A 17,514-nucleotide genomic window follows, 5' to 3' on the forward strand; every position below is an offset into this window, starting at 1 on the left:
CTCCTTCTTCTCTTATCTCCTAATTTCTTACTTAAAATCCAATTTTGAAGAAATCCAAGATTCTAAAATCTGCATATCCAAACAACCCCTAAGGGATTTTAGAATCTTGGATTTCTTAAAAATTGTAGATGGGAGACAAGAGCCGGCCGTCGTTTTCTGATTTCTCACCCTTCTTTCCGACAACAAGAGAGCATGAGATCGTCCCATGATTCTAGGCTTTAGAAATCTCGGGATGGGGGAGAGATTTCTAAAACCTGAATTTCTCAGTTACAATCCAAGAAACGCTCTCCGGACAGCATACATCAGCTTGACCATGAACCCTCTTTTACACTATTTTCAAACTAAAACCTCATTATAATTAGAAATCTTGCAGTTTAAATGAGAAATCCAGGTTTTAGAAATCTCTCCTTCATCCTTAGATTTCTAAAAATTGGAATCATGGGACGATCTCCTGCTCTCTGGCTTGACAGAAAGAAGGGCGTCAAATTTGAAAACGATAAACGGCCTCCCTCTTCTGTCATCTTCCATCCAGGATTTTAAAAAAATCTTGGATTCTAAAATCCGTGTATCCAAACACCCTTTGGTGTTTGTTCCCAACCTCGTAGTGGGAGGGGGTCTCATTACCAATATAGAAAAAGAAGAGGGAGAGAGAAGAAAGAGAGAGCGTCGTTCTCCAAGTCAAATTCTACGAGTTTGGTAACCAAACACTACTTATCAATATTCTACAAGGTAAATCAAATGTTTCTCTCCTCCCTATAGATTACTTATACCACTAATTATCAAGGTAACTACCTGCAGCCAAACAAATCCACATCATCAAAATCCTATTGAAAAGATACGAGATTTGAACTGGGGAGGAGCCACCTTCTCCCATTTGTATTGATAGAGAGCACGTGTGTCTCCCTTCATCTATTTTTCTTTTCTTCATCTTCATTTTTAAAATTGGAGAAAAAGGCTCTACCCTCTCAAATTTTACACTATTCACGACCCATAATATTCATAGGTGTAAAACTTTATGTAATTTAAAATTAACGCGGAACTTACCTCCAGCCATAGCAATTAGAAACAAGATCAAGAATCCTCCAAGCGAGCTGCTGTTAGATCAAAGTATCAAGGATGGTATGTCATACTGCTTTCTAAGGCTCTTTATCGTATAAAAACTCCAACTACTGTGCGCTAACTAACCCCACATACAACGTAAGAAAATACACATAACATATCATGCCTCGAGAAAACGCAAAGTCCGTGCGTCTCCTTCATCGAGAAAGCAAAACTCCGTTCCCTACTCTGGTTTTTTCCTTTTTCTGGTATGTCTCTGCAATTTTTTTTTGTTTATTTTTTATTTGTGTATGTTTATCCAAGTTTTTCTGTTTTATTAGGTTTTGTGTGCTTTTATTTAGGGTTTCCCCTTTGAAAGACTCAGGGCTTTCTGTGTTATTTGGTTTTGTGTGGTTTTATTTAGGGTTTTACCCTTTGCAAGACTTAGGGTTTCATGGAAGAAAAAAAGGAGCATTGGGTTTTCTTCGATCCTAGGGTTTTCTCCATCTTCGCATTTCTCAGGTATATATATTCCTGCATTTTCGTCTGATTGTAGATAATGGATTTTAGGTTTTACCTGCAAACCAAAAAGGGCATTAGTCCCTGCGTTTTGCTTATGGGATAATGGATTAGCCCCTGCATTTTGCTTATATGAGATAATGGATTTTCGGTTTTACAGATTGATAGATTCTTGAGAATGTTAGTTTTTCTATTTTGGAATAGAAATGAAACTTAAATCTGGTTCTCTCTGTCTCTCTCATGTATTTTGCATTGCATTCATGACAATATGTGTTCCCTATTCTTCACTCTTGATACTGTTCGCGTTTGAGCTTCTGATATTTTTGCCGAATTGAAAGTGTGAGCTGCAAATATTGGAAGGACCTGTTTGTTTTCGATTTCAAGTGCCGATTGTGAGTTAAAAACTAATTGTTGGACTCCAATCCCTCTGCTCCTCCAATTTCTATGTATGCCTCATCTCGTCTCTTCTTACTAGCCACCACTAAAAATTTGTTAGACTTTGTTTTTTGATTTCCTGGTTCGTGCAATCATGTAATTTTACCAAAGGTGGTCATTTCCTCCATTTACGTTCTTGCTTTGGGAAAGGTCCATGCTTTTATCTCTTCGAAACTCACAATTTTTGCTTGTTCATAGCTCTTCAGTTTAAGCATTTTTGCAAGCTTTGTTTGTATGATTCATGATGGCCTTTATTTCTTCAGTTCATGTTTCAAAACATGCTTAGAAATTGCTGGTTTTCTGGATGTACATTTCCCTGATTACATTTTGGTTATGCTTAATGTGCAACTACATATAGATGGCAGCAATCTATTCCCTAGAAAATGGGTTTGCTTCGGAAGGCACCGGCATTTACAAACTTCTCTTATGTAGGGCAGCCTCATCCCAATGATGTAGCTGTCTTATGTCTATTGCCGAGACCGGTCTTTGACCAATGTGTTCCATTGGTAGAGCTGCATATCTAGAAGGCTACAACTAGTTACCTTGTAGATTAGTAGTATAACTAGAGGAGACAGACATTTGATTTACCTAGAATTTACCTTGTAGGATAGTGATAATTAGGGGCCATTTGGATACGCGGGTTTAGAATCTTGGATTTCTTCAAAATTGTAGATTGGAGACAAGAGAAGAAGCAGACCATCCGTCGTTTTCTGATTTCTCGCCCGTCTTTCCGTTAGCAAAGAGAGTAGGAAATCATCCCATGTTTCTAGGTTTTAAAAATCTCAGGATGGGGGAGAGAGATTTCTTACTTAAAATCCAAGATTCTAAAGAGAAGCGAAACAGACGGTCTCCTTCTTCTCTTATCTCCTAATTTCTTACTTAAAATCCAATTTTGAAGAAATCCAAGTTTCTAAAATCTGCTTATCCAAACGGCCCCTAAGGGATTTTAGAATCTTGGATTTCTTAAAGATTGCAGATGGGAGACAAGAGCCAGCCGTCGTTTTCTGATTTCTCGCCCTTCTTTCCGACAACAAGAGAGCATGAGATCGTCCCATGATTTCAGGTTTTAGAAATCTCGGGATGGGGGAGAGATTTCTAAAACCTGGATTTCTCACTTAAAATCCAAGAAACGCTCTCAGGACAGCATACATCAGCTTGACCATGAACCCTCTTTTACACTATTTTTCAAACTAAAACCTCGTTTTAATGAGAAATCTTGCACTTTAAGTGAGAAATCCAGGTTTTAGAAATCTCTCCCTCATCCTGAGATTTCTAAAACCTGGAATCATGGGATGATCTCCTGCTCTTTGGCTTGACGGAAAGAAGGGCGTCAAATCTGGAAACGACAACGGTCTCCTTCTTCTGTCATCTTCCATCAAGGATTTTTAAAAAAATCCAGGATTCTAAAATCCGCGTATCCAAATACCCTTTGGTGTTTGTTCCCAACCTGGTAGTGGGAGGGGGTGTCATTTCCAATATAGAAAAAGAAGAGCGAAAGAGAAGAAAGAGAGAGCATCGTTCTCCAAGTCAAATTCTACGAGTTTGGTAACCGAACACTACTTATCAATATTCTACAAGGTAAATCAAATGTTTCTCTCCTCCCTATAGATTACTTATACCACTAATTGTCAAGGTAACTACCTGCAGCCAAACAAATCCACATCATCTAAATCCTATTGAAAAGATACGAGATTTGAACTGGGGAGGAGCCACCTTCTCCCATTTGTATTGATAGAGAGCACGTGTGTCTCCCTTCATCTGTTTTCTTTTCTTCATCTTCATTTTTTAAATTGGAGAAAAAGGCTCTAGCCTCTCAAATTTTACACTATTCACGACCCATAATAGTCACAGGTGTAAAACTTTATTTAATTCAAAATTAACGAGGAACTTACCTCTGGCCATGGCAATTAGAAACAAGATCAAGAATCCTCCAAGCTTTGCGATCCACGAACACGAACCACTGTGCACAAACAAGAGAAGCGAGATCTTCTAATCTTGAGAAGACCTTAGGGCTTGATGATGGAATCGCAGGCACATATTTTCCTCTCAGATTAGGTACCCTCTTTATGATGGACTTTTGCTATAACGTATGTGTATTATTCCCATCAAATGCAACACATATTTATAGAATGCAGATCAAAAGAGTTTGTGTCACTACAACAAAAGAGATCTATAGTGGCAGTTTTGTAGAGGCGGTCTAAGAAACCGTGGCTAAAGAAAGGCAAGATCGCGTGGAAACTCCTTAAAAGTTTTGCGTTACCTTTTACGGGCAATTTTTTCCGCCGCTAAATCATATTAAAGAGACGTTATTTGGATTGTGTATGAGGGTAAACTTTTAATACAATTTGATCGAGTTTAATCATAACAATCAACAAAGTCTGTGTAATCCAAACCATTCGATCTGATAGATTAATGGATATGAAAATTAATGTTTTAATTTTTCTCCGCTCAACTCTGAACAATGATACATGGATCACAAGGCAATTTGAGAGGACAAGATGAGCTCACCCTAATGGATGGTCTAAATTAATCAAAGGTGGAACTCACTACCATGCACTTTTCCCAACCGAAATCTTTCTTGCATGCATGTATCATGGTTTTAAATTTCGACCGAAATCACATATACCCAAAATGGTATTTTATTTCGTCCGAAATTTCAGAATTTCGGTTGAAATTTCAAAATTTCACCTTAAAAACTGTTTTTTAATAAATTAAATATTTTAATGAAATTTCAGTTTGGTAATTTCTTGTATGGAATAAAATAGTATTTACCTTGTTTCGACGGATTTTGGCCGAAATTTCAATTTCGGTGGGGTCCGAAACTGGTACCGAAACCGAAATTAAAAACCATGGCATGTATTACAATATGTATATGCCATACCTATCAAAAAAAAAAAACATATGTATATGCCATCCACCTTGTTCAATCTGGACCAAATCATGATGGCCCGGTTAGGATTGCAGGAATTTTATGAAAAATGAAAGGAAACACTTATCCAATTTTTCCTTGTTTTCCATTGTCTGATTTTGTATGAAAAAAATAACTTGAACCCATTCAAGTTTTAGTGAAAAACAAACTTTCAATTTATGATGGTATTCTTCTAAATAAGCCGTAACCGTATCATTTTCCTCTATTTTCCTGAAAGGAAAGAATTCCTGCGATCCAAACACAGCCTATATTCAAACAATCCTAACGGTCCCTTTTTAGATAATCCATTGGCTGGGTTTGATAGTTAGGATCACTATCAGCTCTATAGTTTTTTTACGGTCTAGATTGACCAAAAGTAACTTTGATCTAACTCTCATTTTGTACCAAACCGACATCTTCACCTATTCTTTTAAATAATTACAAATTAGATAAAGATTACACAAAATAATAATGGGTGGGACCTACCATCCTTCAATGTAAGGCAGTGAAGAAATTATTGAGGAGTGATTGAGATGGTCGTGTTGAGTGTGTAGCTCGTAGTGGATGTATTCTCTTGACTCTCATGTTAAATGGATAGAGAAAGAGATGACCTTTCCTGTCACGGTTGTGGGTCTCACTCTTTAAGAGATGTCACTATTAGTACGCGTTTTTACCTTATTTGTGACCTGAGCTTCTACTTTAGACATTTTGGACGGTCCAGATTTATGAATGGTGAGGTGGCGAAGACAGGGAAGACTTTGGATCAACCTTCCACCTTCCTTCTCTACATATATCTATGTTTAAGCTTAGAGTGAAACTACAACCGAGCTTTTAGTTTGGAGATAAACTTGTAAAAAATATGAGGGGTTTACATGCGTATAGTAATAAGAATAAAAAGTCGAACCGACTCCACTCCTCCCTAACTAGCTAAACGGCCTAAAAAATCAAATTGGAAGGTAAATAAAATAATTATACTCTCTTGATCATACCCAAAATATCTCTTGGATTTTAGATACCGTGGAGACTACTTTGAGTCATGTGGGCCTGTTATCAATGAAGGTAAGAAGAGACGAGTGATTATGATGGTCATGTCGCCATCTTTTCCTACTTACATGTGTGCATAATCCGCACATAAATATTGTCCATGGGTTATCAACCTAGCATTCTGCATTAAGATATTTAACAATCCAATGGATGGCCTGATTTTGAACAATTATGGATTATAAAATTGAATGTACGGTCCGAGGGAAATCATTGTCGTGGAGATATCAGTCCCACCAGTTTTTAATATGTAGTTTATAAGAAGGCTATTGATTTTGGCACTACTGGGTTTTGATATTTGCACTAAGTTACCTTGTCTTTTATTTCATATTTTGCTTCTATAGCATTTTTTTGAAATTGTCATAGCCATTGACAGCTGGTTGAATAGTACAAGACAATGTGAGTTAGTATCATGGACAGCTCAGTAGTTTTTTGACGGTGTAGATTGACCAAAAGTGTCTGATCTAATTCTCATTTTGTAATATATATACCTGCATCTTCTTTAAATAAATAGAAAATAAATAAATAATGAGTGTGAGACCTACCATCCTTTAATGTAAGGTGAAGGAATTATTGATGAGTGATTTAGAGTGTGAGGTATTGATGAGTGATTCAGAGTGTGAGGCACGCAGTGGAAGTATTCTCTTGACTCTCATGTTAGACGGATAGAAAAAGAGACGACCTTTCCTGTCACACTTGTAGGTCTCACTCTTTATGAGATGTCACTATTACTACACGTTTTTCCCTTATTTGTGACCTCAGTTTCTACTTTAGACATTTCGACGGTCTGGATTTATGAACGGTGAGGTGGCGAAGACTGGGAAGACTTTGGATCCACCATCCACCTTTCCTTCTCTACATATATATCTATGTTTAAGCTTAGAGTGAAACTACAACCGAGCTTTTAGTTTGGAGATGAGCTTGTTAAAAATATGAGGGGTTTACACGCGTATAGTATTGTTGGGGTGTTGTGGTTTGTGAGTGTGTGTTGCTGCTTTTACGGGGGCCAAGCATGTTTGGTGGAAGAGAGAAAAGCTCTCTTGCAATTGAAAGATTCCATCAACGACTATTCAAATAATGCTACTTATTCTGTCTTTAAATATTGGGTTGGAGAGGATTGCTGTCAATGGGTTCGTGTATCATGCTCTAATTCTTCATCTCGTGTGATAGAAATCGACCTTGAATTTGTAAGGGATCGTGCGTTTGGAGTGTGGTATCCTAATGCTACTCTGTTTGCCCAATTCAAAGAATTGGAGGCAGTAGATTTGAGGTTTAATCAGATCGGTGGATGGGTTATGCCAGAAGGTAATACTCGTTTCCTCCAATTTATAAAATCCTTCCTCAAATTGCATAAAAACCCTCAATCTCTTCTTTTCTTAGGCAATTCAAAGATATTGATGGATGTTTCGCAAATCAGTTTTTCTTTTAGTTCAACAAAGACCTAAAATGGATTCACCGTCTATATATATTTTTGGAATTCTCCAAGAGGAAAAAGAACAAAAACAACAATGGACAAATGGTAATTTGAAAACAGTGGTATCCAACAATCATTACCGGCATGAGGCACATATATTTTTTAGTATTATTATAAAAGGGGAGAAAATATAGTCATCAGCACCTCACACTCTCATCATCTCTTCCTTTTTGCAGGGTTCATTCAAATGAAAAACTTAAAGGCATTGTATCTTGGGGGGAATATGCTAAACCAAAGCAGCCAATCCTTGTCAGGTATCGAGTCAAGATCGAATTTTACAAACTCATATTCTAACGACATGCCTTGGATGGAAATTGAATCACCTTTATGATTTGTATGAAACATCTTCTCTTCTTTTCTTCTTGGTTTTCTCATTTGTAAAAAGCTTGTTTTCACTATAATTTGCTCATTTCTTGCATGATTATGTGGTTTGAAAAAGCTACTATATTTGGATCTTAGCTACAACAATTTTGAAGCACTTCCATCGTGTCAGCTGAGCAATTTCTCTGCATTGGAAGAATTGTCCTTATATGTGAATAACCTGAAAGGAGACTTACCTGGTATTCTGCATTTTACCATTTCATTTATGTGTTTGTTGAAGCAGTGAAAAAATCAAAGAGTAGATTTTTTCCATTTAGAATTAGTGATGTGGAACAGTTGAGTAAGAAATGGGTCTTAAGCTGAACAACTTTGATCTCTATGGATTGAGGTGTTTTTGGCAAAATTCAAGTTTAATTTTTAGAAAACAACAAACTCTATCTTGGAACATTGTTATGGATGAGGATTTATCAATAACAACTCAGAACCGATCGGCTGAAAAGAAAAAATTAAAACAGAACGTGAACTCCAACTCATTAAAGAACATGTTTCTAATTTTCTTAGCCCATAGATCGCTTAGGGAAATCATCAGATCTGATCACTATGGATGCAGAACTGATTTAGTAGGTGGAAGCTAATGGAGATTCCTTAATTTCTCTTCACACTTGTCATTTGAACATAGATGGGAAAGACCCTTGCAGATTCAAAGTTGACTTGAAAGAGAAATTTTAAGAGCTTGGGACTGATTACATTCAAAGAAATTCAAGATAAAGAAGAAGAAATGGAGCACCTTACTTGGAAGGAAACTCTCACTCCTTAGAGCAAGAAGCTCTTCTAAACTCTCACCAAAACTTCCAATCTTACCTTCGAAAACTGCCAAAAATGAAACTCTCTATTTATAGAGGGAGAGAAGCCTTCTAGAAGATGCTGCCATCTTGTGATAGCTCAAGCCAGCTTGCTTGCTGAGGTGGCATGCCACATGGATTCTTGTAAGGCTCCCAATCACGTGGTCCCTTCTTGCCCAAATGGTCCCCTTTCTCTAAGCTCCCAATTGATTGACACATGGTGTGTTCTTGTGCTTTCAAAGCAGTCCCACTTCTTTATGGAACCCTCTAGTTGCCACATGGCTGCTGAAGTGGCAAACTTGCAGCCCCAAAGCATTTCAACAAGCAGTCCTCCAAACCGATTATGCTCAACCATCCTTTCGACCCTATATTGCCTCTCATATTACAACATTGACATTACTACATTTAATCCCATGTACACACAAAGGAAAGTAAAAATTATGACTACTTTATGCTAGAAAGAAACCTGCGCTCCTCGGCCGTACCTGCACACACACACACAAAAGAAAAAAGAGCTTGCCCTCGTGCTCGGTTCTAGGGCTCCGTGCCCTTTGTTTGGCCGATGCAATGAAGCCAATTCCTGGGTCAAAGACAAAGCTTTCTTTAACAAGGACCTTCGCCCAAGGCCTATCCGTGTCAACACCTTGCCTCCTTGTCAATGGTGTATTGCACCACCAGGCTACTTTTGATGATACCTTGTCTTTATCTCCATGTCCTGGAATTTTTAGATTTGAGAGAGCACGACTGAGATGAGGGTGACGGAATACTCTATCGTATTTTGAATAGAGTTAAGGGAGATGATATTTTCAGTACTCCCCCTTGCAGTACGCATGCGCCCCCCTTATAACCTAATTTGACATGAACAGTTGGCAACATTAACGCTTTTTGACGTCAAATCATGTTATAAGGGGGACGCGTGCCTCCTGTAGGGGGTGGGAATTTCATCGCCTTTTTTGTTTTGTGATTTTAGTTGGTGATTCCAAGGGGATTTTGTCTCCGCGCATGTATTCCCATTTCCAAGTAGTGGGCTTTAGTGGGCTTTTGAATGTGACATAAAGATTTTTTTAAAGAGTTTTTTCATACATTGGAACCTTCTATTCTGATCTAGACGCTCCATTGGATTTTGTAGTTGGTTTGGGTCATGATCTAAAATGAGGCCCTGTCAGGATGGCAAGAAAAATATTCCTTGTGAAAAAAAATTCTTAGGAATTTATTATCATCTCAAAGATTTAAATCGAAAGGCAAAAATTTTCTTTTACAAACTTCACTACAAAATTCCCTCAATCTAAACAGGGCCTAATTTCAGGCCCTAGGATATGGATCCAATAGACACGGTTGGATCCAGCTGTAATGCCCAATTCCGGTTCATTAAAGGTACGGATCCTTGGGATCCATTGGGCCGTCCGGTCCATTGACACCCTGGGACAACGACTCCTAAACATTAAGCCGTTAGTGGGACCCATACGCTGGTTGACACGTGTCGGTGTCCCATTCCCTTGTGGAAAGGAAAATTTCACTCTGATTTCTGGCCTCGCAGCGAGTGGTTGTCTGGCAATTAATATCGGGAAATGATAAATTCGCACCTGCTGTAGAATAATTCGCATCCCTGGTCCGTCAATTGACGTTAAAAAACGTTCCTTCAAATATCTTGCAGGGGGTGCGAATTACCCTACAGTGGGTGCGAATTTATCATCGCCCTTATAACTCTACTTTTCCATTTTCCAGAAAATCATGCCAAATTAACCAGCTGTTTCAGGACACGTGTCGATATTATAGTACTTGTAAGTGAATTTGTTCCGAAGCAAAGCTTAAAAATCAAGACCCCCTATTGATAAATACACCCCCTATAACCTGGTACGCCGACTGTTGCAAGCATAGTTACAAACTCCTCCCCGTAGTTGTGGACACCCAGAGTTGAATCCCTTTTAAGCGATCTGTGGTGTTGTGGGCACCACCACACTATATCTTGGAAGATTGTTATAGATGAGGATTTATCAATAACAACTCGGAATCGATCGGCTGAAAAGAAAGGCTTAAAACGGAACGTTAACTCCAACTCATTAAACAACATTTATTTAATTTTCTTAGTCCACAGATCGCTTAGGGAAATGATCGGCTCTGGTCACTATGGATGCAAAACTGATTTAGTACATGGAAGCTAATGGAGATTCCTTAATTTCTCTTCACACTTGTCATCTCTATGCTAAAAAGAAACCCGGAGTTGATCATGTCAGTAGGGCATAAAGTAACCATTAGGGGAAAAAATTATGGGTGACATTTTTAGCGTTTTTCATAGAAGTGATGTACAAATTTGTGTTAGTATCTAAGTCAAATAAGAAATGTGGAAAATTGATAGTACCTCTTGCCATGATGATCATATTGACATTGCTTTATGATATATGCTACCGTTGAAAATGCTCCTATCTTCGAGTATTGTTGATCGCTATAATGATTTTGCAATATAGCCAAGTCGTGATGCTCAGGTCAATAGAATCTTGGGCCTTACCTCTTCGAGTATTGTTGATCAGTGGAATGATTTTGCAATATAGCACAAGTGGAGGGCCAAGGATGTGAGCCCAGGAAGTGATATGTCTTCGTTGATGCGAGGATTTGATAATGACTATTTATCTCGTAAACTATGAAAATATAATAATACAAAGTTAACCTTTTTTTTTTAAAAAAAAACCTTAAAACTTGGGGCCTTTGATCTAATCCGTTTATTTCGTCAGAATTACTTTACTTCTCCAAAAACCCAAGTGTCACTCCAAACGGATACTCCTAACATCTCACAATGTGTCTATCCAAAAGAAAACAAGGCCTCAGAATCACTTTCTTAGCTTTTTTCTTTTAAGTAATATAAAAATCTGATTTTTTCCTTTGCATTGAAAGGAATTTGTTTTTTGGGTAATAAATGAAATGTGCTCATATGTTTTTGTCTTCATCATTTTCTTGTAGGTTTATGCAGCTTGAAAAGACTCAAGACTCTACATCTCGGCTTTAACCAACTTGATGATCGAAGTCTTCCATCATGTCTAGGAAACCTTTCGTCCCTGGAAGATTTAGGATTATCAAATAATAATCTTAGAAATCCACGTAGCATGTCAACAGGTACGGAGTGGCAATAGTATTTTCTCATCCGAAATGATGATGGTTAAATTATTTTTCTCTTCACTTTCACTTATCTCATAATTTCAATGATAAGATGATGCATATAATACGCTCTTGTTATAGACCTTAGGGTATCTGGGAATCTTCAGCAGCTGCACCCGTTTTCAATTTTCACGAAGGCAAACTGATCACGACATATAATGACTGTCATAGGCCTATGAAAAATATAATAATAAAAAGTTAACATTTTTAGCATTTTTCATAGAAGTGATACAGAAATTTGTGTTAGTATCTAAGTCAAATAAGAAATGTGGAAAATTGATAGTACCTCTTGCCATGATGATCATATTGACATTGCTTTATGATATATGCTACTGTTGAAAATGCTCCTATCTTCGAGTATTGTTGATCTGTTGATCGCTGGAATGATTTTGCAATATAGCCAAGTCGTGATGCTCAGATCAATAGAATCTTTGGCCTTACCTCTTCGAGTATTGTTGATCAGTGGAATGATTTTGCAATAAAGCCAAGTCGTGATGCTCAGATCAATAGAATCTTTGGCCTTACCTTGGTATATCAAAGAAAAATCATAAGAAATCCTGAGATCTGAATATCTCTTGCTCCCATCAATCAGAAACCCATATTAATAAAAGTGATTAGGGTTAATCGTCCTAGTGAAACACATCCTTCTTAAAGTTGAACTTCTAATAGATTTAATCTTTAATTTATCTAAAATCCATTTTTGCAAAAATCGTAAACACGGATTAGTAAAAAATCTAGGTGGCAATGTCGGCTACCCTATTAGATCTCACAAGATATAATTCCAGCATTCTCCCAGTGGTCCATATTGACACTTTTATGTTCTGGGTAAAAAAAGACAGGGCTTTGGACACTTTAAATTTCTGAAGTATGGACTTACAGCATTTCCTTTAACAAATAATCTCTTTAGTCTAGTCATTTAGGGAACTAAATGTACATTCATGTAAAGAGAACTAAATATATAGATCATGGTAGCAAATACCCAAATAATGAGCATTTCATTCCATATAACAAAGAAATAATGATTTCCTTTTATGAGTACTTAATGTGGTGCACTCTTTATGATAAAACTAACTAATATCCATTCCATTCCAACTTTATTTTGTGCTCGTGGTTAATCTTCCTTTGAGTATATCCAAATGTATACACTTTACATATGATACGAATCACCAAATGTAGTTTCAACATTAAATTTAAAAGTGTCTCCTAATCGTGATCAAACACTAAGGTCCTGTTTATTTTAGATTTTGAGAATGGATTGTGAGTTCAAAACTGATTACTGGACTAAAAATTAAAAGTAATTTTGAGTCCAATAATCACTTTGGGACTCACAAATGATTCTTCAAAACCAAAACAAACAGGGCCTAAATGAACTAATCAATCCCATATGCTCTACATGCCCCTTATGTGATATGTACGGAAGCCTTTTTTTGTCACTTGGTATGCAACTATCATCACAATGTATATGTGCTTAACAGCCAACTGATGATCCCTAATGTTCTCTCTAACGATATGATACTATATGTAATTATGCCTACTTTCATTGTCACCCTTCTTACATCTTAGAGAAGAAACCTACTGTAGAATTATCCTAATAAATAACATATAGCCTAGAGATATAAGTGCACGACTCCAAGCCTTGTGATAAAATTCTGCAACCATAGTGCTCGTATCGCAGTCTTGTAGCACGGAACAAAGTCTGCCTCCATACTAGAAGAAAAGATCTGACACTAGTGCTTCAGGTTTTCTATGAGATGAGATTGCCCTCCTTCCACATAAGTAGGAGGACATATATACCCTAAAGTAGACTTCATATAATCGAGGTATTCAATTTATAAGAGAAAATTAGCAGGTTAGCCTTTTGTGACTGATCCTTAAACAGAATATCGCTCTAGCAAAACCTCAAATGAGACTTATGATCAAGCCTAACGTCAACATCATGTCATTGATCTGGTGAAACATGATGAGGAAAACCCATATGGTTCTAGTCCCGTACCTAACGAACATCCCATTCACCCAATTAACTGCTATAAATAATCAAAGCTTTAGCTTCTAATAGGGAAAACCTTAACGAATCCTAATACTCAAGTGTTAGGATCATTCAATCAAGGTTAGACAAACAATAATGGGCCAGGTTTGTGTTCACCAGTTTGTTAACAAAACAGATCACATCCACAGGGCACAAGTGGCGGGCACAGGAAGTGATATGTCTTCATGGATGCGAAGATTGGATAATGACTATTTATCATGTAGGCTATGAAAATATAATAATACAAAGTTAATTTTTTTTTCGGAAACCTTAAAAATAAGGGTTGGTTAAAGACTCTAGTATCATGTCCCTTGGCAAAAGTAACAATTTTTCCTTTCTTCAATTGTCTATTCGGTTTTAGCTAAAACACCATACTTTTGTTGTAAGGTGGGGTCCATTTTTTTGGCTATCCATGTCATTCCACTCATGCTCATATGTTGGTAGATCATTGCTATTAAAAAGAATTTTATTCTTGGACAAATTATGCAAAAAAAAAGAAAGAGAAAAAAGAAAAGAAAAAGGGAATAATAGGGGAAGAAATGGAACGTGGGTCCATTGGCCCACACATAATCAAAATCTACTATGGAGGCATTTTATATTAAACTTGGGGGCTTTGATGCATGCAGGCATCATCGCAGGGAGGTTGGTGGTCATGAGAGTCACACCTTTGATTGATCTAATCCGTTTATTTCTTCAGAATTGCTTTAGTTCTCCCAAAACCCAAGTGTCTATTCAAAAGAAAACAGGGCCTAAGAATCACTATTTTTAGCATTTTTCTTACAAGTAATATAGAAATTTGATTTGATTTTTTTCCTTTGCATTGAAAGGAATTTGTTTTTTTGGTAATAAACGAAATGTGCTCTTATGTTTTTGTCTTTCGTCATTTTCTTGTAGGTTTATGCAGCTTGAAGAGACTCAAGGCTCTATATCTAGATAATAACCAACTTGATGATCGAAGTCTTCCATCATGTCTAGGAAACCTTTCGTCCCTGGAATATTTAGATTTATCATATAATAATCTTAGAAATCCACGTGGCATGTCAACAGGTACGGAGTGGCAATAGTATTTTCTCATCCGAAATAATGATTGTTAAATTATTTTTCTCTTGACTTTCACTTATCTCATAATTTCAATGATAAGATGATGCATATAATACGCTCTTGTTATAGGCCTTAGGGTATCTGGGGACGTTGTGAAAAACTCCAAATAGCAATATGTGATTTCAATGGCAAAGTAAAACAAAAGAATAAACACAAGCAATCACACAAAGACACAAAGATTTACGTGGTTCGGCATAAGCCTACTCCACGGCAGAGGCGATGAGAAAATCCACTATAAGATTCAGAGATTACAAGAGAAGATCGGTCTCTCTCTCACCAAACCCACTAGAAACCCTAGCACACCCTTTTCCCTTTTCTTTAGAGCTCTCAACCCTCTTTACAAGACTTGCTAACAAAATAAGCCCTAAAAGCCCCTTTATATAAAGCGGGCTTTAAGTTAGTCTTATTGGGCCGAAAAACACATAAAACGGGTCGCATACAATATTTCGGACCCTAGTCCCGCACCTAATGGACATCCCATTCACCCAATTAACTACTATAAATAATCAAAGCTTTAGCATCTGATAGGGAAAACCTCAATGAAGCCTAATACTCAAGTGCTAGTACCATTCAATCAAGGTTGGGAAAACAATAATGGTCCAGGTTTGTGTTTGCCAGTTAATTAACGAAACAAATCACATCTCCGGGGCACAAGTGGCGGGCCCAGGAAGTGATATGTCTTCGTTGATACGAGGATTTGATAATGACTATTTTTCTCGTAAACTATGAAAATATAATAATACAAAGTTAACTTTTTTTTTTTGAACCTTAAAACGAGGGTTGGTTAAAGATCCTAGTATCATGTCTCTTGGCAAAAGTAACAAATTTTCCTTCCTTCAATTGTCTATTCGGTTTGAGCTAAAACACCATACTTTTGTTGTAAGGTGGGGTCCATTTTTTGGCTATCCATGTCATTCAACTCATGCCCATATGTTGGTAGATCAATGCTATTAAAAATCTACTATTGAGGCATTTTATGTTAAACTTAGAGGCTTTGATGCATGCAGGCATCATCGCAGGGAGGTTGGTGGTCATGAGTCACACCTTTGATTGATCTAATCCGTTTACTTCGTCAGAATTACTTTAGTTCTCCAAAAACCCAAGTGTCACTCCAAACGGATACTCCTAACATCTCACAATGTGTCTATCCAAAAGAAAACAAGGCCTCAGAATCACTTTCTTAGCTTTTTTCTTTTAAGTAATATAAAAATCCGATTTTTTTCCTTTGCATCGAAAGGAATTTGTTTTTTGGGTAATAAATGAAATGTGTTCATATGTTTTTGTCTTCATCATTTTCTTGTAGGTTTATGCAGCTTGAAAAGACTCAAGACTCTAAATCTCGGCTTTAACCAACTTGATGATGGAAGTCTTCCATCATGTCTAGGAAACCTTTCGTCCCTGGAAGATTTAGATTTATCATATAATAATCTTAGAAATCCACGTGGCATGTCAACAGGTACGAAATGATGATGGTTAAAGTAGTTTTTCTCTTCACTTTCACTTATCTCATAATTTCCATGTAACGTTACACACATGACAAAGCATGATAACCTCCCTACATATTATTGTTATGCTATTCTAAAGTTGTCCTTTTTACCTTTTTTTTTTGAACTAGTGAAAATTTATTACAAGCAGCCACAAAAAACACAAAGAAAACACCAACAAAAGAAATCTTATGAAACTTTGAGGTGAGAAAATAAAAAAATATCTAAGGGTGATTTTTTTAGCATTTTTCATATAAGTAATATAAAACTTTGAGATTTCTCCCTTGCATTGAGAGCAATGTGTTGTTTAGCAATAAATGAAATGGGTTATGGGTTTTTATGTCTTGATCATTTTTCTTGTAGGTTTATGTGGCTTGAAGAGACTCACGGTGTTAGATCTTGGCCATAACAATCTTCACGATCAAAGTCTTCCATCATGTCTAGGCAACCTCTCCTCCCTGGAAGATCTGGATTTATCAGAGAATAATCTGACATTCATATCAACAGGTACATGGCAATAGCTTTTCCTCGCCCAAAATGATGATGTGTGGGGTATTTATTGACAGGATTCTGTTATTTTTCTGCATAGTAACCGCTTTAAGAAAAGTAAACTATAGATTTATTAAAGAAAATGATATTCCCACCCCCTCTTTTAAGATCTTTGGATATCAATGGTCACAACCCAGAGACAATCAATACAATAACTGCCATATCTTATAGGTATATCATCTCTACTAAATAAAAAATAAGGTATATCATCTCCACATGTTTACAGGACTAATTATGTTATTATTTTGAGTGGTCATGGTTGGCTCCAGACCGGTCTGGAGAAACTTCCTCTAGCCCCTCTAATAGCAAGGAGTGTGGAAATATCAAATCCACATGGTTAGGGATCAAGCCTAGGGTCAACATTGAGTTCCACATATGGTCAGGGGTGTAATCAAGACCGTTGATCAAGTGGACCATCATGAGGCAACCCATATTGTCCAAGTCTTATGCCTAACTGAGATCCCATTCGTCAGATTAAGTCCTACAAATATCAAAGCTTTAGCTTCTTTCAATAGAATCCTTAAAACAAGGCTTGATTGGTTAGTATCACTGTATATTTTTAGCTATCTTTCTAGTGATTCTTTCACAATTTTCTCAAACATAAGGGAATGTTTTTTCATTTTCCT

General features: G+C 37.0%; 1 protein-coding gene across 1 annotated transcript; it reads left to right on the top strand.

The window, feature by feature from the left end:
• The first annotated feature begins 799 nt into the window (after positions 1 to 799).
• LOC143875639 (uncharacterized) lies at positions 800 to 11,703 on the top strand. Its single transcript, XM_077377247.1, has 4 exons — positions 800 to 1,307; positions 1,463 to 1,560; positions 7,592 to 7,669; positions 11,534 to 11,703. The coding sequence occupies exons 1-4, from the start codon at positions 1,222 to 1,224 to the stop codon at positions 11,701 to 11,703; spliced, it is 432 nt and encodes a 143-aa protein (XP_077233362.1). The 5' UTR covers positions 800 to 1,221.
• Positions 11,704 to 17,514: the final 5,811 nt, after the last annotated feature.

This window comes from Tasmannia lanceolata, unplaced genomic scaffold, assembly GCF_043159265.1.
Source record: "Tasmannia lanceolata isolate RefF3 unplaced genomic scaffold, GAP_Taslan_0.1 ptg000004l, whole genome shotgun sequence".
In the NCBI taxonomy this organism is placed as follows: domain Eukaryota; kingdom Viridiplantae; phylum Streptophyta; class Magnoliopsida; order Canellales; family Winteraceae; genus Tasmannia; species Tasmannia lanceolata.

What these genes read in the sequence shown, in the direction of transcription:
- LOC143875639 (XM_077377247.1), top strand. Translation starts at nt 1,222, where the DNA reads ATGCCTCGAGAAAACGCAAAGTCCGTGCGTCTCCTTCATCGAGAAAGC. An exon ending in TCCATCTTCGCATTTCTCAG is followed by an intron (nt 1,561 to 7,591) that starts GTATATATATTC and finishes TCCTTTTTGCAG; the next exon opens with GGTTCATTCAAATGAAAAAC. An exon ending in AAGCAGCCAATCCTTGTCAG is followed by an intron (nt 7,670 to 11,533) that starts GTATCGAGTCAA and finishes ATTTTCTTGTAG; the next exon opens with GTTTATGCAGCTTGAAAAGA.